The sequence below is a fragment of the Jaculus jaculus genome, chromosome 2, assembly GCF_020740685.1.
Source record: "Jaculus jaculus isolate mJacJac1 chromosome 2, mJacJac1.mat.Y.cur, whole genome shotgun sequence".
Classification (NCBI taxonomy): Eukaryota; Metazoa; Chordata; class Mammalia; order Rodentia; family Dipodidae; genus Jaculus; species Jaculus jaculus.
In genome coordinates this window covers 160,355,867-160,383,459 of record NC_059103.1, presented here as the reverse complement: position 1 = coordinate 160,383,459, position 27,593 = coordinate 160,355,867, and the positions used below count along the sequence as shown (strand labels likewise).

The 27,593-nt window shown below is 36.5% G+C and overlaps 1 protein-coding gene across 1 annotated transcript; it reads left to right on the top strand.

Moving 5' to 3' along the window:
- On the top strand, positions 1–27,593 carry Calb1 (calbindin 1). The gene is made up of 11 exons (XM_004656922.2): positions 1–150; positions 605–681; positions 4,488–4,562; positions 16,572–16,655; positions 16,755–16,811; positions 19,991–20,068; positions 22,890–22,945; positions 23,047–23,086; positions 23,214–23,267; positions 25,621–25,692; positions 26,023–27,593. Exons 1-11 carry the CDS (start codon positions 72–74, stop codon positions 26,134–26,136), a joined length of 786 nt encoding a protein of 261 aa, XP_004656979.1. The 5' UTR covers positions 1–71; the 3' UTR covers positions 26,137–27,593.

Below are 27,593 nucleotides of genomic sequence, written 5' to 3'. Positions count from 1 at the left end.
CCCGCCCGCGGTTCGCGCTCGCCTCCCCGGGACACGCTCGCTCGCCAGTACCGCGCGCAGCCCGCAGCACAATGGCAGAATCCCACCTGCAGTCATCCCTGATCACAGCCTCACAGTTTTTTGAGATCTGGCTTCATTTCGACTCTGATGGTGATTATCTTTTTAACCCTTTCAAGACCCCCTACCCATCCTCTTCCTCCCCGGAGCCTCCTCATCCCGCGCTCATCCTTCTCTGCGCTTCACTTCTTCCTCCACCCACTCTGCCTTGTCTTACCACCTACCCACCCCGGGCTACCTGGAAGTTTACATTGTCGTATGTAATCCCCACGATGTAAACTTCCATCTTTCTAGGAACAGCAGGGATAGAAGAGAAAGCATGGATTAGGGAACCTAGTATCCCTAAAAGTTTCTAGGACTCTCCCCAGCCCGTCGGAGTGGGGCAGGAGTTTGACCGCCTGCCTGGGGTGCGCTACCACGATGGGACCCCTGGCTGGTCCATCAAGGCTGGGGCCAGACAGCTTGCCTGGAGAGCTGTCGTGGAAAGAAATGGGAAAGAAACTTGGAAGCAGACATCTGACGCGCAGGTGCCTCTTTGTCATTGCAGGAAGTGGTTACCTGGAGGGAAAGGAGCTGCAGAACTTGATCCAGGAGCTCCTGCAGGCGCGGAAGAAGGCTGGATTGGTAGGCTCAAGTTCGTGAAAGACCTCCAACGCTGAAGCTTATAAGCATGCTAGTGTTTCCTGAGGGCGCGGAAGAGCCAGGGAGTGCGTGAGGCTTCCTGAGGGGAAGTAAAGGCTTAGTGGTTGAATGAGAAAAGCATGAAAAACCTAACAAGCTTGCATCAGAAGAAAAAGAAGGTGGAGGGAGGGGGAGGGAGAGAGAGAGACAGAGACAGAGACAGAGATTGATTTTCCTCAAGGGGAAAACCCTACAGCTTTAAATGGAGATACATAGGTACATGTACTATATAGAGTGCTTAGGTCTTAGAAGGAGAGCGTGGGCATGTGAGACCCTGCCATAGATACCTACCTCTACCACAGATTTGGTTAGGTAATGTTTAACTTCTCTTCTCCTGCTGTGAGAAGTGAGGGGGTAGAAATACATTCCTGCCCCTGTGTGGTCAGGAGCAGATCTGCAGAGTGGATCTTCTGCTTCCAGAGAATGCTGTGATGGCGATGTAGCTGCTAGGCTGATAAAACATCCCAAAGTGACCCTCCTCCCCAAGGAAAACTGGCCAGCTTGAAGTATAAGAGTGATTGACAGTTCAGCAAGAAAAGAGTTTCATTTTGGTGAAGGATGGAAACCCCAAAGTTTAAAAAGTTAAAAATTGAACATTTCAACAAGTTAATGAAGTGTTAAAAAGAATAAGCAATGAGATATCTGATAGGAAGCAATTAGTGATGTTTTGAAAATAAGTTATGCTTATTATTTAGGTCATTCGCTTATTAAATAAATGAGTTATTAATTATAAATCAAATCCTTGGGACATAAATTTACCTGTTAAGAAAAGATGATGTCTGTATATATATTTTAAAAAGATAATCAGCAAGCTTTGAAACATATGGTTTATTTGGATGGACGAAAATAAGAATTATACCAGTGCATTGGCATTTATGTAAGACTGCTTCTCAGGAAAATGATTGAATTTCTACTAGCTAAATGTTAATGGTCTTTGGTGTTTGGGAGTATGATTACAAAAAAAAATATTTTACAGATGATGTACATGTCATCTCTATATATTAATTATAGCATACCACTACTTCTAGTACTGAATGAAATATATATGGGTGTGTATGTAAGTATGCATATAAAATGCTTACTAATAGAATTATCATTCTATCTAAATTGAAATTTTTGTAGTACATATCTCTTTACAACATATTCACAAAAGTCCCAGAGGACTTTAAATGTACGTGAATGCATTTTAAGCAGATATCAAGTTGCTAGAAAGCTTGCCAAATTTACTTTAAATCTGATCATGCTCTAGAGATTTTTTTACCCAGATTTAATATAATATAATTTAAAATGTAATAGATTGTGATAAAATAAAAAAGCATTCTGTTCTCTGCCCGCCTCCCAACTTATGTATTACTGTGTGCATAAACTCATGCAATAATATTACTATGATCCTGTATACCTTTCAATGGCAAATAAAGGCAATGCTCTTCCTGTGGTAAAATAGATAGGTAGGTAGGTAGGTGGATAGGTAGGTAGGTTGATTGATAGATAGATAGATAGATAGATAGATAGATAGATAGATAGATGTGGAAATACTTGCTTTCCACAAAATTTAAAATTAAAGCCTTGAAAGTTGCTTCTGACAGCTAAATAATCATATTTTAATTTTTCCAAAATTAATTTTAATATGGAGAATTATTTCCAGCCTAGAAATCCCAATATTCATGAGTTCAATTCTTATTCAGATTTTTTTTCTTCTCTCATTTTTAATATTTTTACCCTTTTTGTAAAAAAATGTCCGTGTTAGTGCTGTAGACCTTGGAGCTTAATTATTTTTTCTACTGAATAGAATCTAATTTTGGACTACCCAAGCTCTAATGGTTTGACTTCAATCTGACAATACTAAATTTGCACACACAAATATATAGTCAAGTTGCATAATGCCTTCAGACTTGAAAATTTTTTCTGGATTATGTAAATGGCCTATAGATAGTTAAAAATCTAAATCAAGATTCAGATTGAGAAATGTATACACTTGACACATTTCACTTGACTACTGACCCATTGCATCAAATCTTGTTTAGACATTTAATCTCTTTTTTAAAAAATGGAGAGAGAGATTGACCTCATAAGCAAGGTCTCTTTACATTTCCCAACCTAGGACACACAATAGAAACATTTGTTTGGCTAGCATATCAATAATGTAAAATTTCAAATTTTTCACCAGATGAAAAATTCATCAGTGGATATGACAGCCCAAAGTGTTTCTGAAACCATCACCGTGTGTACAAAGCATGGCTTAGTCTTTAAAGTCACATGCATTGTTATAAATCTTTAATTGATAAGGACCATGAGTACATGTTTTGTATTGTTTAAAACATTGATTTTGACACAATTTACATCCAGAAATTTCACAAGCTAAATATCAAAGGAACACTTGTTTTTTGTTCACTTAAAAATATGAAAACAAAAATAGAGGCATTGTGTTGCTGCCATTGTTGGAGTGGATACTTTCACTTTCTTATAATTTTTCCTATAACAAAATTTAATAAATGTAACTTCAAAATAACCCACTGTAAAAAGATTATTTTGGGACTGCAATATAATTAAATTGCTTTGCTACTGTTTACTACCTTTGTTCTACTAATTATGTTTACACTGGTTTCAAAAGGATTTTGTAAATGCTGGTAGTAATGATTTTTAGTCTAAATATATCCCTCATATTATATTAACCTATCTGTCTCTAGAGCAAACTTGTATGATAGGAACCACTATCTTTTTAGTTATGATGAAAATGGAGGCCTAATTGGCTTTTCCAAGGATATAGAATAGGATATTAGTAAGGGCTGACCTATTTTAAATATACTACAGTTCATGTAACAAAGCTATTTTTAATGGGCTTTGTTTGAGACCCAAGGGTAAAATATTAAACTTCCTGAGTACTTACTAGTTCTATGTTCATACCACTAGTTTATGGCTCATAACTCTCTAATCTGTCTACATATAAAGAGATTGCAAAAGGAACAAGGAACAGAATATATTGTGAGGGGAACCAATTGTGAAGAAAACATTTACTCTGTCATGATTTATTGTACAAAATATGTGGGAAAACAATATCATCTTGAAAAAAAATGGAAGCAAGGCAACCCTGGAAAAGTGCTCCCTAAGTTCCCACCTGAGGCATAGATCATAAGCACATAATCAGTACCTAAAATAAGGCCATCAATTTTGTCAGTCTCTTAGTAAGAGCACAACTTGGTCAAGCCATTTTCCCTTTGCACACTTTTCTCCAATATTTATTTTTTTCAACTTTACTTAATGATTACCTGTTTTGTGAAAGAGAGTCTTTACTTCCATACTTATATATACTCTTCAATATTCATACATTTTGGCTGTCCAAGCAAAAAACCTACTCTTGCTTCCCATAGATAAGGCATTATGTCAGGAAAGATAAGAGAGTGCAGCAATATAAAATAATCTTTAGCACAGCAAGCAGCTGTAAAGTATATGAACAGCTATCAGTATAGTTAAATTCAGTAAGGATTATGAATTGAATAATTCTGACTTCATTCCTTAACTGATCATAGAATATAAACCATAATGACTGAGTCTAAAATGGTCATAATCATACATGTTTCACTGAAACCTAACAAATACTATGTACTACATATATCGTAATTTTATGAACATAGTTTATCTGAATGCATAATACTAAATAGTCCTAATTTTTATTTCTGTGGTAATTTATTAACACCTTCTTGAGCATAACTTTTTATACAAGCTTCTCACCTGCTTTTATGTAATTTTAGGAGTTATCACCTGAGATGAAAACTTTTGTGGACCAGTATGGACAGAGAGATGATGGAAAGATAGGAATTGTAGAGGTAAGGACCCTACACATTTATCTCATTTAATAAATGAATTTCAAACTAATAAAAATAAATGAATTTCAGTGTTCTATCAAGTTATACCAAATCAAATACGATCTGGCAATGCTCCTTCAGAAATGCCTGTTTAAACCTAAATAATATGCTATCTGTTGGCTAGACAAATCAAATGTTAAACAAAGTTAAACCAGTGTGTTTGTTTACTCAAGAGCATAAATTTCATACCACAAACAGACCTGAATGAAGACATGAGATTCTTAGTCTCTGCCATGCAGTTATTTGTTGGCATTGGTGCAGTTCTGCAGGGGGTTCTGCCACACTGCACTACCCACTCACTTGAGCCCAGTGACCAAGTATCTTATTCATTTACCCAATTTTTAGTGTGACTTTTCTCTAAAAATGTAAAAGTAAATATTTGTGGTTCTGTGATGCTGGCCTGGCAAAAAGCTATATTCTGGGTTCTGAAATTCTATTTCAAACTGACAGATGGACTGAGAAAAATGGAAGGCATTCTGTAAAATAAGTGAATATTTTATGATGTCATAGGTACACAAGGAGTCTCCACAAAGCAAAGCTGTAAATTTCATTACCTTCTGACAACAATTTTTTCCATTAAAGATATTCTCTCTCTGAGTCAAGGAAACAAAATTTGTAGTACGTCCACTGGCATTCTCAATGTGAAAAATAGTGGCTGCTTTGCTCATCTCCAGTTTTCTGAACTCTGATGAGATCTCTGCTTCTGTGCTTAGCTTTGTAACCTTTTGAAGAAATTAGGTAGAAAGTTCTGTTCTGAAAAATTAATAAGGTCATATTTAAAAATATGGCAAGGCACAATCATAATTATGTTCTTTGTAAAGTGTTCTTGGTGTAATATGTTATAAAGTATTCTAGCACTCAAAATTTTAGTTATAATTTACCTTAGATGTAGAGAATTAACCTGGTTTTCAAATAATTGAACGTATTAAGGCACCTATGATGCCAATGGGAAACACACTTATTTTTAAATACGTACTACAAATAGAGGGAAGGAAGGGCAAACTATTATTATCTTTGTAATTAAAATTTTTCCCAGGAGTGTACACTTTCTCTTTGCCTATCTAAATGCAACTAATTACTGTATAAATAGACAATAGTAATGGAACTTACAGATAGAGGCCAACTAATCAGGATACAAAATCAAGAGTATTGAGATAACTTTAAAGTGGATGTAAATGAGATGAGGTAAATCTAGGCTGAAAAAGACCTGACATAATTGATGTTCCAGATTGGCTTTTAGATTGCAATACTTTATAATGCTAGTTATGGATACTGTAGTACCTAACAATGTTTGTATTGAAAAATGCTTGTAGGCCCACCTGTTTATCCTCTTTCACATTTTTAGTGATGTAATCATAGATCTTATTCACATGACTTCATATCTTTTTTTTTTATTTATTTATTTGAGACTGACAGACACAGAGAGAAAGACAGATAGAGGGAGAGAGAGAGAGAATGGGTGCGCCAGGGCTTCCAGCCTCTGCAAACGAACTCCAGACGCGTGCGCCCCCTTGTGCAACTGGCTAACGTGGGACCTGGGGAACCGAGCCTCGAACCGGGGTCCTTAGGCTTCACAGGCAAGCGCTTAACTATTAAGCCATCTCTCCAGCCCTGACTTCATATCTTTAAGAAGACAAATGGATGAACATGTTTTAAATGCAGTCTTTACTATATGTAGTCTGATATCATTTATGAATTATCATTTGAAGCCTACGATTAAGGAGAAACTACAGGTTGTATTTTCTTAGTGGTCTGATCAAACACTTTTCCCACAAGGTTGAAATAAGAGCCATCACAAGGAAGAAAAGGTTTTCAATGTGAGAAAAGAGAGAAATAGAGGTATGAAAGGAAGGAAGATCCTGGCATGGAGGGAGAGGTAGGAGGATTGCTGAGAGTTCGAGGCCACCCTGAGACTACATAGTTAATTCCAGGCCAGCCTGAGCCAGAGCCAAAGCCAGAACCTACCTTGAAAAACAAACAAAAAAAAAGTAGGGAAAGAAGGTAATAAAATCAGACTAGAAAATGGAGAAATTTTTATAGTAATAGAATTGAAAACAAAGTTTACGTTTGTTGCATGCAATTTATAAAACTTATAAAATATTTTTAACAGAATAGGAAAAAAAGAATTTACATTAACAGCATATGATTTATAGGAAATTTTCAAGTGATTTATCCCATTCGAGCCTCATAATAACAAAATAAAATCTCATTACAAAGCAAGAATCTAGTGTATAGTTGGGGAATCTGAGAAAATAGGAACTAAATCTGAAACAGTCATGTTCCCTTAAACTACTCTGTCCACTAAAAAAAAAAAAAAAAAAAAAAAATAGATAACCTACATATATTCTAAATTAAAAGAAAAGATTTTGGGGGGTGGAGAGCTGGTTCAGCAGTTATAGGCATTTGCTTGCATGCCCGTGGGCCTAAGTACAATTCCCCATTGCCATCTGTAATCCCAATCAGAAACTAGAAGCTCATGGGCCAGCACATATAGCTGCAAAATGAAAAATCCTATCTTCAAAAGAATGTAAAATGAGAAGAGAAATACCCTAAAGTTGTCCTCTATCCTCCACATATGTGCCTTTACACATATAAACATACACACACACACACACACACACACACACACACAAAACACCTTTAAAAAAGAAAAGGTATTCAAGCTTCAGGTTTTTTTAAATTTGTTTATTTATTTATTTGAGAGCAACAGACAGAGAAAGAGAGAGAGAGAGAGAGAATGGGTGCACTAGGACCTCCAGCCACACTGCAAACGAACTCCAGATACCTACACCACCTTGTACATCTGGCTTATGTGGGTCCTGTGGAATCAAGCCTTGAACTGGGTTCCTTAGGCTTCACAGGCAAGCACTTAACTGCTAAGCCATCTCTCTAGCCCATTCAGTTGGCTTTTATGGCAAGGTTTTTTGCTTAAATAGAGATGACTGCTCCTCAACATCTTCAAAAATCTGTAGTATGTTGGAAATATTGTGATCTATAACACATTAGTAAACCTATTCACCATGCCTGGTGGTACAGTCTTGTAATCCCTGCTACTTGGAAGGCTGAAACAGAAGGATCACACGTTTAAGTTCATACTGGACATACTAGTGAGAATCTGCCTCCAAATGTAAGATTCGGGGAGAGATGGTTCAGTGGTAAAAGGTACTTGCCTGCAATACCTGACAGTCCCGGTTTCATTCCCCAGTACCAATGTACAGCCAGGTTCACAAAGTGGTTCATGCTTCTGGAGTTCATTTGCACTGACAGGAGTCCCTGGCATGCTTGCTTGCTCTCTTTCTCTTTCCCTCTCTCTCTCTCTCTCTCTAATAAATAAATACTTTTTAAAGTAAAATTCAATATGGCAATGTAGCTTAGTGGTATAGCACATGCCTAACCTGCATGGGTAGATGCCCTAGATTCAATCCCAAGTACTGAAAAAAGAAACAAAAGAAGATAAAGGAAGTAAAGGAGGAAGGAAGGAAGAAATTACACCTAACCTACCAAACATCACAGCTTAGTGGAACCATGTACCAAATAGTTGTAGACTCATTATTGCATGGCTGACTAGGAGTGAGATCTCACTACATCCATCCAACATCACAAGATAACATGTTACTGTGTATTACTACTATGCTATTTTGGACTGGAGAGACAGCTAAGTGTTCAAGGTACTTTTTTGCACAAAGTGGCATGTGCATATAGTGTACATTTGTAGCAGCAAGAGGTTCTGACTTGCCTAATTCTCTCTCGCTCTGCTCATAAATTTATTCAAAAGATCAAAAATTGTAACATGTGTATTGAATATATACTGCTTTTGCACCATTGTAAAGTCAAAAAAATTGTAAGCTGAGCCCTTTGTGTCAGGTTATATCTATAGGAAAAACTCATTTGTTCAAAGAACTTAAACATGACTTGGGAAGAACTTTAAAAAATAGTCCAGTCGAAAAGAATTTGTGGGCTGGAGAGATGGCTTAGCAGTTAAGCACTTGCCTATGAAGCCTAAGGACCCTGGTTCAAGGCTTGATTCCCCAGGACCCACGTTAGCCAGATGCACAAGGGGGCGCATGCATCTGTAGTTTGTTTGCAGTGACTGGAGGCCCTAGCATGCCCATTCTCTCTGTCTATCTCTCTATCTATCTATCTCTATCTGCCTCTATCTATCTGCCTCTTTCTCTGTCTGTCGCTCTCAAATAAATAAATAAAAATAAACAAAAAATTAAAATTTTTTTTAAAAAGAATTTGAAAGAGAAGTGAGACCAGCAAGAAGTGGCTAGATATTTTTTGTGTTCTGGCACATGGAACTCTTTGCTAGATAGGACCTTTGAAAGGAACTAGCCAAAAGTTCCTATTTTAAGGATGAAGAAATTGAAGCCCCAAAAGACTGAGTAATATATCCAATAATGTATCTCAATGGCAGGGAGTAACAAATCATATATACAGACATAGATCTGACTCTGATTCCGGAACACTTTTCACCCACGTTAGTTGTCAGCCAAGATGCTGGAAGAAGTTAGACAGAGAGATTTTCTGGAGATAGAAGTCAGAGGATGGGAGAACAGGGAGGAGCTGCCAGGTAGTTCATGACACATACCTAGGTGGTTAAGTAGGAACAGGTAAAAGGAAGAAAAGCTACCAATGGGAAACAGAAGAGTGTAGAACACCTGAACTTCCTGTGTGCCCTCTGGTGTCACCAGAAAGTTGTGTGGAATGGATTACTTCATCCAACTTGACATAGATAGCTTGTGCTTAGGTGTTGAACACATCATGTGGGACACCATTACACAAATCCTATTTAGCTTTAAAGTATGGCAGAATCTCATATTTTCCAAAATATATTATAACCTCCCTCCTCCTTTCAGGCACAGTATAACTTTGGCATTCAAAGAAGAAAAAGTGTTGCATTTGCTTATATTCAATGCTCACTTACTAGTTATGCTTGTGGATTCATCCAAATATAATCAAAACAAATATTCATGTAGTAGTCAGATTTAACCATCAAGTGAATTAATTGACAGGTAAATACAGTAATTTTTTTTAAAATTCTGATCTGATGAAGTTGTCTGACATTTTACCAAACATGTATTTGCTACTTAGAAACACATGAAAGGGAGATATGGACTTCTGAATTTGGTAATTGTGTGTCTTTAGGTTTAAAATTCATATAGAAGCTGGAGATAGCTCAGCAGTTAAGGTGCTTGCCTGCAAAGCCTAGCAACCTGGGTTCAGTTCCCCAGTACCCACGTAAAGCCAGATGCACAATATGACACATGAATCTGGAGTTTGTTTGCAACAGCTGGAGACCCTGGTATGCTCATTCTTTCTGTCTCTCTCCTCTTTATCTTTCTCTGATTGCAAATAAATAAATAATATTTTTAAAAATTTATATAAATAAATATGATTCAGTAATAAGACTAGTTTTTAATATAAATTCAGAAAAGGAACATTGAAATTCTGTGGTAGCAAATACAACGAGAGACAAAAGTGTTGCAAAATCCGGGCGTAGTAGCACATGCCTTTAATCCCAGCTCTCTGGAAGCAGATGTAAGAGGATTGCCATGAGTTCAATGCCACCCTGAGAATACATAGTGAAGTCCAGGTAAGCCTGGGATAGAGTGAGACCCTATCTCGAAAAAAAGGAAAGCAAAATGCAATACTTAACTAGGAAGAATGGATGATTTAACAAGTTGTCGGATTTTCTTCTCTGGGTCTCATTGAAGTATAGATACTTCCCCTAGCTCTATGTCAAAACTCTTAGCTTTCCCCCTGTTTCCCTGGGCAACGTGTGTGTGCACGGGCGGGAGGAGGGGGTGACATACCAACCTCTCTAGTCTGAGCATTTCTATCTGTCCAGGGCAGTGCATCCACCAAAATAAATAAAAAAGATCTAAAAGCTATTTTAATCTGAAAACTATTAACAATCCTTACAGGGAAGCAGACACTTTGCTAGCCATAGCCTCTTTTCTTCCACAGTGGGGCTTAAGCAAATAAGCTTAGCCAGAGCAAAGGTGATTTTTCTTGGCAAACAACTTATCTACCTTTGTATATGGGGAAATGGCTGCCAGTAAAGTCGGATTTTAAAATTTGATCTAGTTAGATGTTTTGAATTTATTAGTAAAACTTTTTCGTAGTAGAATTTTAATAGAGGGTGTGATGGTAAAAGACAAAGATCTCAAGGTCAAAATAGACCATGGGACTACTTAGGCAACAAATTACACAGAGCATGTCAGCTGTTCTCTATGAGCCTGCCTTCTGGGCTGTAAACAGAGATGACTATGTTCCAGCTCCTGGGTTTGTTGTATTTGCACCAAAGGAGATAACACATGTCTAACAAACAGTCCACTACCACTGGAAAAACCTAATAAACGTATTTTCCACTCATTGATAAATACAAAGATAGTATGCTAAGAAAATCTACTCTGTTTTCATGAATGTTGAACCCTTTCTTTCTTTGTAACCTAACAAGTTCAAATTATTAAACTTCAATAATTTTAACTTTATGAGAAGGCTGTTTGCCTTCTAAACGTCCATGCTTTACTACTCATTGGCTAGGAAAAAAAAAATTTCTTGGGTTTTTCAAATTTAAAAGAAGTGAGAAATTGGTTAGGGCATGCTCAAGAAGGTTAATACATTCCATAAATTAGCCTCCTTTGCACTTTAAAGCATCTGCTACATTCATCGATCTCTAAGAATTGTTCTGCATGTGTGTCCAACTGTGGTGTGTAGCATTAGTATTGTGTCTATCACTTGCTTTGAAATTGTTAGGGAAAGAAGTTTTAAATGTTCTTTCTCCTTGTCAAATTCTTATTGGTAGTGGTTATGAATTGCGGCTAACTAACATAGTGACCTAATACTTAGGACCAGATGAGCCATAGCAAGGGATTTTAATTTTCTCCAAAACATAAGGCAAGGGTTCCATGTTATCCTAGGAAAAAAAAAAAAGAGATGGAAACAAACAAAAATCCTGTTAATGTTGAGTCTCTGGGAAGCAGATATGAATGGAAGAGTAGCACCTAGGAGTTTATTAGGAAGTACATAGGTATAATTTCCTGTGGAAGGGAAGGAAAAAGAACTGACAGAACTGGGATAAGGGAGATACTGGACTGTCACAAAGCCTTAAAAATTTCAACTGGCTCTACAATTAACTCAAAAGTTCGATGCCCCTGCAAAGAATTTCTTAATTTGATGGAAGAAGGTTGGACATATATAATCCTATGAGGATTAATCACAGGGTACAGCTTCCTTAGGGATGCAGCTGTCTTCAGCCCAGTAAACCCTTGAAAGGGGTCTGACAGCAGAGCTCACAGAAACACTCCCAGAACTGGAAGGGAGCTCTGGGTGGCATCTCATGGTGTCTACTCCAGCCAGTCATAAATTGTTTCAATCATCTCAAGGGAACTGAACTTTCACATATTGACAGCTGACTCTAAACAAGAACTGCCTTTATTCATTGCACCATTAAAATATTTATTGAAATGCCTGCAGTTGTTGGACAAAGAAACAGTAAACAAAACGTAGATCTTATTCTCAAGAAGACAAGAAAGTAGAAAGTTTGTTTCCCTGGTCTCAGTGGCAATCAATGCTCATAAGTGAAGACCTGAGGGATTCTGTTTGTAGCCATAATGATCTGTCTTCCACTCATCCCCTTGAGACCCTCCACTTTCTTCTGCAATTCAGAAAAACTTTTGGGGAGCTCATAAAAGGGCAAGCTGGCAGCCCAATGACTAAAATTCACCAACCATCTCGGGACAGGCAGTGCTGGTTATTCCTGTGTGCAACACTGACTTGGCAAGCAGCCCAGCTCAACTCCTCCCATGAAACGCCTTTGGCACATTCTAGACATTGTCTTAGATGCTGCAGCTAGACCTTCCATGCCCACTTCTGAAATTTGACTATTGGTCATATATGTTGACAAACAAAAGGACCAACAGACAGCACAAAACCACCACATTGTGGAACACATCTTACAAAGAATGTCTTGATGTTCACTATGACCACATACTATCCATACATATTCATTGCTTTTTTAATGACAAACTTATAACAATGTTTTATATTTTCAAACTCATTACATCTACTTAAATAAAATTATCACTTAAATCAAAAGCTTTTCTTTCAGGAGCATAACAAGCTGGACTCCACTGACACTGGGTAGTAAGAGGATACAGACAAGAAATAGTCTCTCAGCTTTTGAAATAGATGGTCTGGAGGAGGTCCATCCAGAGTTTTAAATATTGCATGCCAATAAACAAAAGACTTGGCAATGGCTATTTGTAGTTTCCTCAATGCATTGTATGTTAATTACAACCACAATGTAACATGGCTGTATCACACAAAATCTTCCAAAATGTCCATTTGCCATCAAGTTCCATTGGTCAACTTGTTCCTTTAAATGTATGCTTTGGACATATTTTCTCCCCTTGTGATTTCCATTTTCTTAATTTTTTATGAGAGAAAGAGTATGAGAAAGAGAGTGAGAGATAGAGAGAGTTGGAATGCCAGGGCCCCCAACCCTGCAATTGAACTCCATTTGTGTGTACCACTTTATACACATGTGCAACCTTGCATGCTTGGGTCACTTGGTGCATCTGGCTTATGTGGGATATGGAAAGTCAAACATGGGTCCTTAGACTTTGCCGGAAAGCACCTTAACAACTAAGCCATCTCTCCAGCTCCATTTTCTTGACTCTAAATCCACCCCACCCACACCCCTTTCCTGGATCTGTCTTTCCTCCCTCCTCATCTCCTTTGAAACATTTTCCAGATTGCCTTCAGGAAACTATGATCATAAGTGTCAGGGATGTACAAAAGCCTATAGGAGCTTAGTTGCTTCTCCCTCCTCTAAAGACCTTCTCCAAGTCCAGCCTCATGTTCCCTTCCTCTTCTCCTTTTACCCCTTAGCTTCATCCAAAATCTGCTCTTTGAGCCTAGCATGCAGTGTCTGGCTTCTTGGATAAAAAATAAATAAATAAATAAGCTCTAGATACTTTCACTAGTGGCCTACATACAGAGGCCGAGGAAAGGAAACTTTATACTTGGCTTCCAGTTACCATTGAGTAGAAGCATGGCCTGTCATAGCCACTGTTAAAAAAAAAAAAAAAGCCACCAACAAATGCTTCATTTGCATTCCAAGAAACCCTTCTATACCTGCCTTCAGAGGCATGTTACTGACTTAATTTACTGATGATCAACAAATTAAAGTGATTTTCAAAGTCTACCAATCACCATATCAAATCACTCAATGTTTGCATCTTAGCAATAACTCAAAAGTTGGGCTTTGAATGTGAGTAAATTGAGTGGCATTACTTCTAAGATATAGGATTGTATGTGTAAAGAATTCACAAAGAAATTAAAGAACATAGGAGAACCTTGAGTTTAATAAAATACCGGGGTCGGTCGGTCGGTCTGTCTATCTATCTATCTATCTATCTATCTATCTATCTATCTATCTATCTCTCACTTTCTCTGACATTTTTTCTCTCCACATACATTCATACTATGGTGATGTAACTATGTTTATGGACAAAAAGTTGATTTTACTTTTTTAGTTTGCTAGCAAATCCTAATCCCCTGATCTTCACCTTTTACATATATTATCATCTACCCACACTAGTGACCTTTGCTTCAAGGTCAGATGTTTTCTAACTGGATTATACTACATTTTCTAATACTACACCTTCTAATAATCTAATTCGTCCTTCCCCTTAGTCTCAGCACCACATGTGGACCCTATAGATCAAACTGTTCTGATATATTATTTCACATATCTACAAACAAGATAACGTATGAGAACATGTACCTGTCTGTGGGGATCATGAAAACTTAGCCAATGGTACAAAATTTCTGAATACACAATGACCAAAAGTCAATTCAAAAATCAAGCATGTATGAAGCCACACTCTGTGTTATGTCACACAACTTCACTGCAGCCTTGTTCTGAACACAAAATATGCACTTTGTACTGCACATGCTGTCTCGCCACGCAATGCCAACTACATTGCCTAAAACACCTAAGCTAACATTCACGACTACTGTATGCTATGAAACACAGTGTTTTTTACTGTGCATACAAAAAGTTTTTTGTTCTTATTTTAAAAATGATTTAATTATGGAAAACAAAGACTTTTAACACTTTTACCATTATTCCTGAGCATGCAGGCACCAAATTGGTATATCTTTGGGTTGTGTTGCATTAGAATGTTTGATTTTAAAAATTGATGTTTGAGTTGTTGATATAAGTTTCATAAAAAAAATTGCTAAATGAATTTGAGTTTGGGATTAGGACAAAATTTCCAACAATTCCTATGGCCCCAAACTCACTTCTGCCTTTTGTATTGTATATCTACCTGAAGTAGTATTCTCAACATTGATGTTTACAAAATCAAATGACATCAGCTCTGAAAAAAACTGAACATGACTTATTTCCTCCAGTAGCAAATGTTCAGCCAGATTTCATTTTATGTAAAAGATAAACAATTTACTTTCATCATTAATAAATGAAAAATTATATGTATACCAAATAATTTCCTTATGAGTTGTGATTATAAATATTTACCTTACATACCTACTTTATATATCTATATACCCTTTTCTCAAGATAAAAGGGGTCATGTGTGGGAGAAATTTAAGTAGCCTTCTTTAGAAGTTTGCCGAAGAGGGGGACAGAAAGATTGTAAGAGCCACAGGGTAGGAGGGAATATCCAGAGGCATTCCCCCCCCCCCACACACACACACAATGACTGACAGCTGCTTTCACAACTCATAACTCACAACCCCATGGGAATACCAGAAATCCCACTGAGGAGGGCCCTCAGCAGAATGGGGACAAGGAGGGGGGAAATGATGGCACCAACACATGGTGTTTCCATACAAAAATTCTACTTAATAAAAAGAAGAAGAAGGAGAAGAGAAAGAAAAGGAGCAGCAGCAGCCCTGGTCTAAACTAACAGATTATGGTCTCAACACCAAGGGTCAGGGTCAGTGTCTATGCTTTGGGAATTGGTGAAAAAGCAGTGTATGTGGGTTCCTTCTTTAATGGTGAAGGTGCAATGGGTCTGACAAAATGCATTTTGTACCTAGTACATTTAAGAAACATTGGCTCTCCTTCATCTCCTTACCCTGGTCATTGATAGTGTCAAGGGCCAGAAGCTACTGAGGAAGTTGCTGGGAACCACAGCTCATTAGTAGTTAAGCCAGAAATAGAACTCACATGGGCAGTGGGGCCATCAATCTAGCTCCCTCCTCCTTCGTATTTGATAGACTACATTAGTCTTAAAATGGGATCTTCAACCCTTTATTCCTCCAAAAAGAGATAAATATTGAAGTTAGAGATTGTATCCTAGGTGAAATGTCATACAGCCATGCAGTGAAGAACAAAATTAATCCAATTCCTTTCATCAGAAACCAACAATTTGAGAATGAACTTTCCCCATTACTGTTCAGTTTCCCATGCTTATTGTGAATTGCTTTTTCACTTCTATCTACTGTTTGACAACTGATCTCCCCTTACACCTGATACTGGGTTTTCCAAACTTACAAATGTATTTTTATCTTCCTTCCTCTCCACTGCATTCATGTTTCTTATAATTTCTCCTATTTCACATGAGATCTACAGTGACCATGTGTGGCATTGTCATGTGTGGCACTGTGAAGAGTGAGACCTGTCCTGTGGCACAGAGAACTACAGCAAGCCCAGCTTGGGTGCAGCAGAAGGAAAGTGGTCCCAATGGTACCAGCTCCCTGGCTGCAGAACCATGCACCCAAGGCCACACTAGTGTTGGAACACACCTTCCATCTCTGTTACAGCACAGTACCAAAAAGGGAAAGTCAACTGGAATTTTTCCTCCTACTTTTCTAGGCAATCAAATTGCTCCTAGGGAACATGTTGAGGCAAAACTAAAGCAGCCGGTGACAGCAGAGGCTTGTTTTCAAGCTCCTCACCACAATGTTTCCCCGTTTTTAAATCTGTTCCAGTTGGCTCACGTACTACCCACAGAGGAGAATTTCCTGCTGCTCTTCCGATGCCAGCAGCTGAAGTCCTGTGAGGAATTCATGAAGGTAGGAAAAAGTTCTCCCCTTAAGAAAGATGTGAAAAGTAGAAAATTGTTGGTGGTATTCTTTTTTTAATTGGATTTTGCTTATCCAAACCTCTTACAGACTTGGAGAAAGTATGATACTGATCATAGTGGCTTCATAGAAACTGAAGAGCTTAAGGTAAGCAAATAAAAACTTATGCTAAGTTTTTCTGTTTTGAATACAATTATGAACTGCTAAGGGATTCATAGCTTCTGAAAAAAACCTCCCACAAAAGAAACTACTGTTGAGAAATGGCACATTTTCACCCACTCTTCATGTCGCTAATGAAATACAGATTGAAAAAGAGACTTCAAGTGCTTCTTAAAATTCATCAGTGCAAGGAATTATCATTTTCTGTGGTATATATAAGACAGATACATAATGTAGATAGATGATAGATAGATAGATAGATAGATAGATAGATAGATAGATAGATAGATTAGATAGATAGGTATGTACATACATATATACATACATACATACATACATACATACATACATACATGTATAGATAAGAAAGGAAGGAAGGAAAGAAAGAAGTATGACAAATAAGGAGGGTGGTAGGAGGGGCTTATGATCTTCATTTATTGTTCTGTATGTACAGTTATAAAAGTTATAAGAAAGAAAGAGGGTAGATAGATAAATTTGAAAAGAAGACAAAATAGGGAATTACTTCAAAGGGTAGAACACATACCATTCAAAAAAGTAACAGTGTAGATGTCTTCTCCAGAAGAAAGACAAATGACTGTGACACATATTATATGCCAACGAACTTACATGCAGTATCTCATTTAAACTTTATATAGGTTCTATGAAGTTAGTACTACCCCAATGACATAAGTCCCGTGGAAAGTTAAGAGACCTAGTGAAGGCTATACATAAGTAAGTCACAGGGCTTCAATGTGAAATCTCTGACTCACCCTCTTCCAAGGCTCCTAGATAAACTATAGCACCTGATGCCTCTCAATGGCATCAAGGGAATCCTAATACAGCTGATTTTTAAATTGTAATTTTGAAAATGAATTTATCAATTCTTAGCTCACTGAAATCATGAGAAGGTAGTGCAGGGGAAGAACAAAAAATGTAATCTGTAATCAAATCTCACTGTAGAGCAAATCTCTATGTAATTCTAGCTAATGATTTTCATCTGTAAAACAGATATAAGAAAAAGGGTAGCAATACTTTTTTTTCAGAGGCATTGTGAAGTTCAAGTAAGATGTAACACATGATTTTGTGAAATGTAAAGAAAATAAATTATACTATAATTGAACTCACTTTACTGACCTTTCAGAAATGGGGACAAATCATTCAACTTATCTCTTCAACTCAACTTTAAGGCTCATTAGTGCCCCATTTCCTCTAACTTCTGAATACAGTGACTAAAAAGGAAACAAGTGAATATTTATGAGATGCCTGGATATGTACTTCATGTATAATAGGTGTAGTAGTATATGTTCAAATGATATCTTATTTCAACCTCAAAAAATTTTCACAGCAGATATTATTCTCCATAATCCAGAAAGACTGAAGTTTAGAGTGATTGGAGAATTTTTCAAAATTACATAGCTGCCTAGGAAAAGAACCAAGTTTTAACCTTAGGGTAGCTGACAATATTAATATTTTTCCCCTTCAGCAGCATATTCCTTCAGGTTCCATTCACTGAAAGCTACTTGTGCTGCTGTTATATGAGGAAATATGAGTGTCATTTTCCTAATCATAGTTCAACATGGTTTAAGAAGGATACAGTTTTAGAAATCAAACAGGCATGTTTGCATTACTGTTCCTGAGACATTCCATTGAATAAACATTTTTAATGTGAAGTTACTAAAAACAGTGCCTTGTATACACTTCCAGCTCTGCATCTATGGCCCACAAGGTAACTGACATTGAAGCTGTTGTGTTTTTATTCTATTAGACAAAAAGAATTCTGTAAACACTCATCTCAGTTCCTAATGAAATCCTTAGCTCATTTCCAATCTTGACCTCAAAGTGTTCCAAACGTCTGTTTCTTTGTTCTAAATTCTATTCTAAGAAAGGAAATTCTAAATAGAAGTCCTCCTCCCTAGGGAATTTTGAAGATAAGTTGGCATTCTTTTTAATGGATCTTTCAAGAAAGCTAATTTTAAGATCCATAATAGAGTAAAACATCACTTGCTCTCAGACATGACTTTGAATCTTAGTGTCCTAAGGTTTCTCCCAGGCTATTTTTATGACCACCATTTTAGTCCCTGATGAGGTTTTTTTAACCCAATTAATCTCTGACAAAAGCCTATAAGGCTCAAAAATAAAATTCACCCCCACCAGATAACTTTGAATTTTCCATGCTTCTCTTTGAATTTGAACCAGAAAAGAGTGAGGTCAAATTAACTCATCAGAACATGTGCCTTTTTAGAGAGATAAACTACTGTTGAACCAAAGAAGGCCAATCCTTCAATACTATCTGGGAACAGAATCTTCTAAAATTCCATAATAGCATGAATTTGTTTTGTGTGAAAAAAGGCAAATGATAATCACTGGACAAAATTAAAGACTATTATGCCCTTAAGGGCTGTTACTGTTATTGTTGCAGAGCTTTTATTTAATTTTTAAAAAGATTAAACTTTCTCCTAAGTTCCAACTGTCAAGTTTATAATCATCTTTCTTTCATCCTTCCTATATAAATCTTTATTTTCATATGATTCACACGTCCTTCAAGGATCTGATGTTATCATCTGTGACCAACTGTTTTACTTTGTACAGTCAGCGGAAACAGTTTAACTAAGCTTCTTTGGATCGTGTGAAGCCTAAAAGCTAACCACCTGGTCCTCTAAAGAAACAGGCTTCATACTAGCTACAAACTAATAAGTCCATGTGACAGAGAATGCATTTGAAATTGGAACGATCTCTCTCTAGTTTGTTGATCATTTCTCACACATGTGAAAGAGGTGCAGCACAGGGATCTTAGGTTTCTTATAGAAGTCACAGGAGTATGTGTGAATATACTATTTAAGAAGATAGGCTTGCAGAGCGTTAGTTGGTTTTATAAAGTTTTATTTCAAATTACTGAATAGTGCACAAGCCAGATTATCCTTTTATTGAAAGCATAAATGCACAATACAGCTCAGACCATGACAAATCATGTCTCAGTAAAAAGCAGCCACTATACAAGTCAAAGGCAGGTTCATTACTGGAATGCCTGAGGCTTCAAGGTCCTCTCCTAACCTAGATCTACTCTCAAAACAAAGGCTTCCTTTTATTCATTCCTTGTATGTTATGTTTCAAGGCACGATGAAATAGCAACGACATAAAATTTTTCTGAATGCTCTTTATCTTAACAGAATTTTCTAAAGGACCTCCTAGAAAAGGCAAACAAGACTGTTGATGACACAAAACTAGCTGAGTACACAGATCTAATGGTAAGACTGAACTTGAAAATATTTTTCACTAAGCACCTATCTGTATTTTTTTTTAGGTAAGCTTTCACTCCAGTCCAGGCAGGCCTGGAATTCACTGTGTAGCCTCAGGTGGCCTCAAACTCACAGTGATCCTCCTACCTCTGCCTCCCATGTGCTGGGATTAAAGGCCACCACGCCAAACTCTTGGAAATTTTCAAGTCTACAAGAGATAGAATAAGTAAAACACTGTGTGGGCATCACATACCCTCAGATGTAATTACATTGCAAAATTAAAATATAGCAAGGATGCTTATGGTTTGTCAGGTTGGGTGCTACAGGCACTAGCTGAACAACTCAACATCTAATCTTTTCTCACCAGACTGCATGATATCTCTCAAATGATGACCTTTTTCTTTAAAATCTCATGTAATTATATCACCAAATTATATAGCTTATGAATGATATATATCTATATGTGTGTATATATGTGTGTATATATATACATATATACACACAGTATAAGTTATATCACTCCTAACTTATCAAGGCTCTGAAACTATTTTATCAGTTTAGAAAAACCAAAGGCTTTTTAATAGCATAAAGAGAACTGCTAGCTCCATTATTCATTGAACTACTTATAATAATCCTTTTCTTTTGGTTTTTGTTATATTTGGGTATTGTATTGGTGCTTTGGATGAGGAAATACAAATGTACCCTGAGCCTGATGTTTTGATAGATAATACAACCAAGATTTATTACAAAACATGGGTAACACAGCCTTACATTTTATACATAGGCTTCTCATGTTTTATGGACAGATGGGCAAATACATTAATGTGGTTTTAGACAAAATAAACCAACACTCATGAAGTTATTTCATCTCAAATTGGTGGGTTGCTCATTTTGACTTATAGGAGCAAGATTTCTAGAAAATACAAATGGCTAACTTGTTTATATACTGTAAAGGCACTTTGAATTACTATCCCATGAGTTAAATACATAATCCATAGAACAGTGCTGTATGGCACAAGAATTGCTATGCTACATAAAGTGGTGAAGAAATTAAACATTTAGTTACCCTGAGGGGGGGAAAAAAGAAAACTTCTAATGAGTTTTTTCCATTTGATGTAGCTATGGTCTACTTGCAGCCTCTCTATGTACTTTGCCTGAAAAAGGATCACAAACAAAACTGAAGAACCTCACTATTATCATAATTACTAAACAGTGATGTTTATTATACTGTATGACTAGCTTTTTAAAACAACCAAAGATTTCCCATGGCCCTGTATAATTCCTCAGTACATTCGGTTTATAATATCACTGGCAAACAAGTGGAGGACTTTCTTGATATGTGTCACAATGGGCAGAAATGAACAATAACCTACATTTGTCAGTTTTCTATTTTGTCCCCATATTAAGGGATGTCTATTTAAAGTCTCCTTCCCAGGTAGGAATTTGAAGCAGCCTTTCAAAACCATTCATATGGGAGCTTCCCCCGGTTGGATTGGCCCAGCAGTTCTGATTAAATGTCATAAACCAGTTCCAATCCAGGAAGCAAATTAATCAAGAACTAATTAAAATTTAAATATATAGGTGAGGAAATTTCCCTATGGGCACCAAACTGTGTGATCTAGTTGTCCAGTATCTTGGCAGAAAGTGTGACAATATTAGAACTTATGGTCACTGGATTATAAAGTGCTGGGTCATTATCAAACCCTGAAAAAATTTTGCTTCTAACAAAGAACTGTTCAAGCACTAAAAATCATTGATTTACTTTAGTTTCCCTTGAAATGTTCACACTAAACCTGTGTGTATCATAACTTTGTCACAGTTCTTTTGCAAAAACAAAAATAATGCTTTTAAGCATATATATTTCATACATTATATTTTATGTTATTTCTGTAGACCATATAGTTAATAGTTAATACTGCCCAAAATCTAAATGCTTCTCAAACATGTGTATTTATGTCTGGATGTACCTCTATGTGCTGTGTGTGTACATACAACAGAGTTTGTGAGCTTTATTCAGTTTCTAGTACCCAATGGAAATTAAGCAGTTTGATATTGCTCAAAATTTCATTCTCTAAGGATTTGTTGTTGTGATGTTCTTTGTGCTTAAAAGGGTAAAATGAAGCCTAGGGATGTAGCTCAGTGGTTTGCCTATCAGGCACTCAGCCTTGGTTGTACAATAGCAAGAACTAAAAAAAAAAAAAAAAAAATGAAATGAATTAAATATTTGTTTTCATACCATTGCCTAACGTGTTTCAGAAAATGCCATATACTGCCAGGCACCATTTGATATACATAAACATGTATTTATCAGAAAAATACGGCTGGAAAGATTGCTCAGTGGTTAAGGCTTTTGCCTTCAAATCCTACTGACCTGGCTTCGATACCCTAGTACCCATGTAAAGCCAAATGCATAAGGTGGCACATGCATCCAGAATTCATTTGCAGTGTCTAGAGGCCCTGGAGCACCCATTTGCATGGTCTCTCTCTCTCTCTCTCTCTCTCTCTCTCTCTCTCTTTCTCTCTCTCTTCTTCCCTCCCTCCCACTCTCCCTCCTCACAAATAAATAAATAAAATAGAATAAAATAGCAAAAAGAAAAATAAATGATGGCATTAAAGTACCTGTTAAGACTGCATTTACTTTGACTGTTCTGTATTGTTCTAATTAACTTTAACGCAAGCCACAGAATTGAAAGCTAGCATTGAAAATTAAGGAACAAGTGCTTGTTTCTAAACATTTGCTTTATATGTAAATACTTGGTTACCCAGGATGCTTGATTTTGGATTTTTGTCTCCATACAATAATTCATGTCCCAATGACACTGTCTTTCAGCTGAAACTATTTGATTCAAATAATGATGGGAAGCTGGAATTGACTGAGATGGCCAGGTGAGTTTAGGAATTGTGTATATAATATTAGAAATAGGCTGAATAAGCCAGTCCTCATCCAAAACTCTTCATTTATTAATGCAATGTTTTTCTCTCACAAGGTTACTACCAGTGCAAGAGAATTTTCTTCTCAAATTTCAGGTATTTCTTTTTTCTCTACAGTAAATAATGTTTTTTTCTTGAAAAGTCAGAATGTGGGAGATTTTTTCAAGAGACTTCATTACATCATGACAGCATTTTAACATGTCTTCTCTTCTCTGTCTGCTAGGGAGTAAAAATGTGTGGGAAAGAGTTCAATAAGGCTTTTGAACTATACGATCAGGTAAAAGATTTTTCTTTCTTTAAGAAAAAAAAAGTAAAACTTGTGGTAAAAGCACTCAACATGAAATCTATTCTCTTAAAATTGTGAGTGTTTTTGAACTATAGAAACAACATTGGGCAGTAACGAACTGTTTTTTTCTGCCCTGCTGGAACTGTGCTCACTGATGAGTGACTTCCCATTCCCATCACCTTAACAACAGTTCTGTTTCCATGCATTTCACTATTTCAGACACATGTAAGTGGAATCATGCAATATTTATCCTCCTTGACTGTATAATGTCACTTACCATCATGCCCTCAAGGTTCATTTATGCTGTGTTATAGAATTTCCTTCCTTTTAAATGCTGCATGGTATTCCTCTGTATACATGTATACATATTTATTTAGGTATTTTTATCCATTTATTCATTGGTGGATATTGAAGGTGTTTCCATACATTAGCATTTGTGAATAATACTGTAATGAATATGGAATGTTATTATCTACCTGAGATCCTTGCCTTTCAGATAAATAACTCAAAAAGATTCTCATATATAGGAAAACTGAGTTGTTTGCATAATTTTAGTATTCCATGTTTCTCTTAATGTGAGCCTTAAATCAAAGACTTTTGTCTTTGGTGACTTTTGTGGTTGTGTATGAGTTTTAGTGGTTTCTTTTATAATTCTGATAAAAACTGGAGGCTGGAGAGATGGCTCAGAAGTTAAAGGCACTTGCTTGCAAACTCTACTGGCCTGAGTTCAATTCTCCAGTACCCATATAAAGCAAGATACACAAAGTGGGGTATGCATCTGGAGTTCATTTGCAGAGGTAAGAGGCCCTGGTTCTCTCTCTCTCTCTTTCTCTCCCTCTCTCTCTCTCTCTCTCTCTCTCTCTCTCTCTCTCTCCCTCCCTCCATCCTTCCTTCTCCCTCTGTCCTTCTTGCAAATGAATAAATTTTTCTCAATACCATTTGGTTTTGGAGAAGGATAACAGTGAATCTGTAGACATGGGCAGTGTGACCATCTTAACACTGAGCTTTCTGTCCACCAGCACAGGGGACACCTTCCAATTGCATCTTCTTCACTTTCCTTTTTTAAAATTATTTATTTATTTACTTATTTATTTATTTATTTATTTGAGAGAAAAAGAGGTAGAGAGAGAGTACACATGCATGGACATCCAGCCACTACAAATGAATTCCAGATGCATGCACCTCCTTGTACATCTGGCTTAAATGGGTCCTGGGGAATCAAACGAGGGTCCTTTGACTTTGCAGACAAATGTCTTAACCACTAAGCCATCTTCCCCAGCCCTTCTTCACTTTATTTCACCAATACCTTTGAACTGTCAGTGGTCATAACTTTTACTTCCTTTGCTAAGATTACTCTTAAGTAATTTATTCTCTTTCAGTACTTTTGGAAATGGCATTTTTTAAATCCTTTTCACATAGTTCATTGTAGTGTATAAAAATATAAAACTGATTTTTTAGATTTGGATTTTCATATTTTATAACCTCATTAAATTTGTTTATTAATGCTGACATTTTTAATATAAAAGTTTTCTATTTACAAAAATCATATTATCTTACTTCCTCCTTTTTAATATGATCTTATCTGTATTTGGATTCTTGAGGAAAATTTGGAAAATGTTCATTAAAAGAAAATAGAAGGTTCACATTAAAGAAACATTGGGTTATTAAAACAAACAAACAATTCATTCTTTACAAAACATACTATGTCATATTCCACATTACACATACCTTGATTTACATCCTATTCTGTGATTTTTCAGCTGGGATTTTGAATAAGGAGCCCAATCATCTGAGCCTCAATTTCCTCATTGGCAAACAACAGATAAGAATACTCACTTACAGGGTTGAATGAGGATTAAGCTAGGGGAAACTATTCCACAGAAGCCCCCACATAATAAACAGGACTATCGTGTGCATGAGGAAAGTTTTTTGTGGTATTAGTTCATGGGGTGTTTTTTGTTGTTGTTGTTTGTGGGGTTTGGTGGGGGTTTTTTTGTTTGTTTTTGTTTTTGCTTTTTTTAATCTCTGTTTCTGGACCTGGGCTCTTTAATATTAACATAAAGTAGAATATTGAATGAAAAGTATAAGCTGGGCTGGTGAGATGGCTCAGCAGCTAAAAGTATTTTCTTGAAAAGTAGAAGCTATCTCACTAATGTGAGGGCTGAATAAGAGGCAACTCCCTGATTTTGGAACTGTGGGAGAGCTCAAAGTGTTAAGGACTTGTTGTCCAGGTGAGAGTACCTGCCAGGGATATTTTTCTGTGGATCCCAGTTGTTTTCAACCTGCTGTATTCCTCACTTATGGATGGAGTTGGATGTGTTCTGTTTTATTTCTACTTCTCCAGGATGGAAATGGATACATAGATGAAAATGAACTGGATGCTTTACTCAAAGATCTGTGTGAGAAGAATAAACAGGTAATTTAGTTACTATGCCTCTTATTTTGTAAGCAGGATTTACATATCTATCCAGAAGCAACCAGATGTTTATTTTGAAAATCTATGAAAAAAATTATAGAAGAGTAAAAATAGATTTTGATTCTTAATGCAATTTTATTCTACCCTCAATCAGTGTAATTGTGATAGAGTTTTTTAAGTCTTGTGATTAACACATGAATAAAAGAATTTAACCCAGCTCTTTTCTTAATGGGTTGATATAAAAAGTTTTTTCTCACATTTTATCACTGGACAGTGGTTAATTAACTTCTGTATTTAACTGGATTACAATGCTATCTATGTCATATACAGGAACTGGATATTAACAATATTACTACATACAAGAAGAATATAATGGCTTTGTCGGATGGAGGCAAGCTGTACCGAACAGACCTTGCTCTTATTCTCTCTGCTGGGGACAACTAGAATTGATGGCCACAACCACTTGCTAGCTATACCTTGTACCTAAAACCATAACTGTGCACTATAAAGGAGTAGGCTGTATTTTCTTTTATATCTGTAAATTTCCCTGCATATAGATGATTATCTAGGATGTGTGGCACATTCTTTTCTGCTTGTTTCTATACTGTTTGTAATGTACAGTTTTTGTAATTATAAAATTGAAAAGGAGAAAGTCCATGCATAGGCCAGTCAGTACAACCAACTATAAAATAATCTAATTTTTTTGCTTATAATATAAATACAGCTGTACATTGAGAGTTCCCTCTGAAAAATGTACCAAGACTAATCTCTCAAATTCTAGTGTCTGGTGTGCTAATGCACATTTTGTCACTGAGTAAAGGAATATGACAAGCCAAGCCTTTTTTAGGCAATCACAGGACTGCCCCACAAAGAACTTCTAAACTGTGTTTCCAACTACTGGGAGGGATGTGCTTGTGCATCAAAATTCCAAAATATCAATAGGTAGTTACTTATGGCTTTATTAACTGGCTCCCTAGAGATTTAGTTTACTAATCAGTGGCATGTGTACTGCTTGAATAGATACCAAACTATTGGCTCAAGTTGATTGGTTGACAAGGGAAGGTAGCCAGATAACACACAAACCTGATTCTACGACTCTACTTTCACCAAGTCTACTGCTAGAGAGTACAACCTTAACACATTTTCTAAATTATTTTCATGTGTTTCAGATTGTAATTATTCTAGTAAACTGCTCTTTATGTCATATTCTCTGTATGTTTTCTGATTAAATTTAATGTACTGAGTATCCTGATGTCTAGTTTGTGTACTTCCTGGATTTTCCTTCCATGTAGCACTGTTCCTTTCCACTAAGGGTATATTGGCTGGCTCTGAAAATATTTTTTTCTAGCTATAATTCTATTTTTTACTATATAATTGAATTTTACTGTACAATTCTTAGCAACCTGATTAAGAGTTCTATCACCAATATTCTTGTGTATTCATTCTATGGAATCTACATTTCATATTGAGATCAGCATCCAAAATAGCTCTATTTCTATCTTCAGGGTTTCGAAGATGAGTCAAAACTAGCCTCAGAAGAGTATTGTTCATGTAATCATTTATCTTATATAGCAAAGGAGGTTCTCAAATGTTCTTTTATTTGCAACTAAACTGTTTCATATACATGTAGCTAGAGTATCCTATACTGGTTATAGGTGACATATAATGGTGATTTTAGATTCTTTGATTGTGAAGCAAGGATCAGCAACAGAGTGTGTGAAAACTACAGTTCCTGTCAGTGAGCAGTTGCCCTTGAGAATGAACAGAAAAGAGAGCTGCCACAAAATAAAATTAATCCGAAGATGACAGTGAGAGAGACTGGCTTCGTTGTAGCATGCAGATGGAAACAGTGACATTAGACTGATTTTAACTACTAAAAATAAAGAAGAAAATTATCTTAA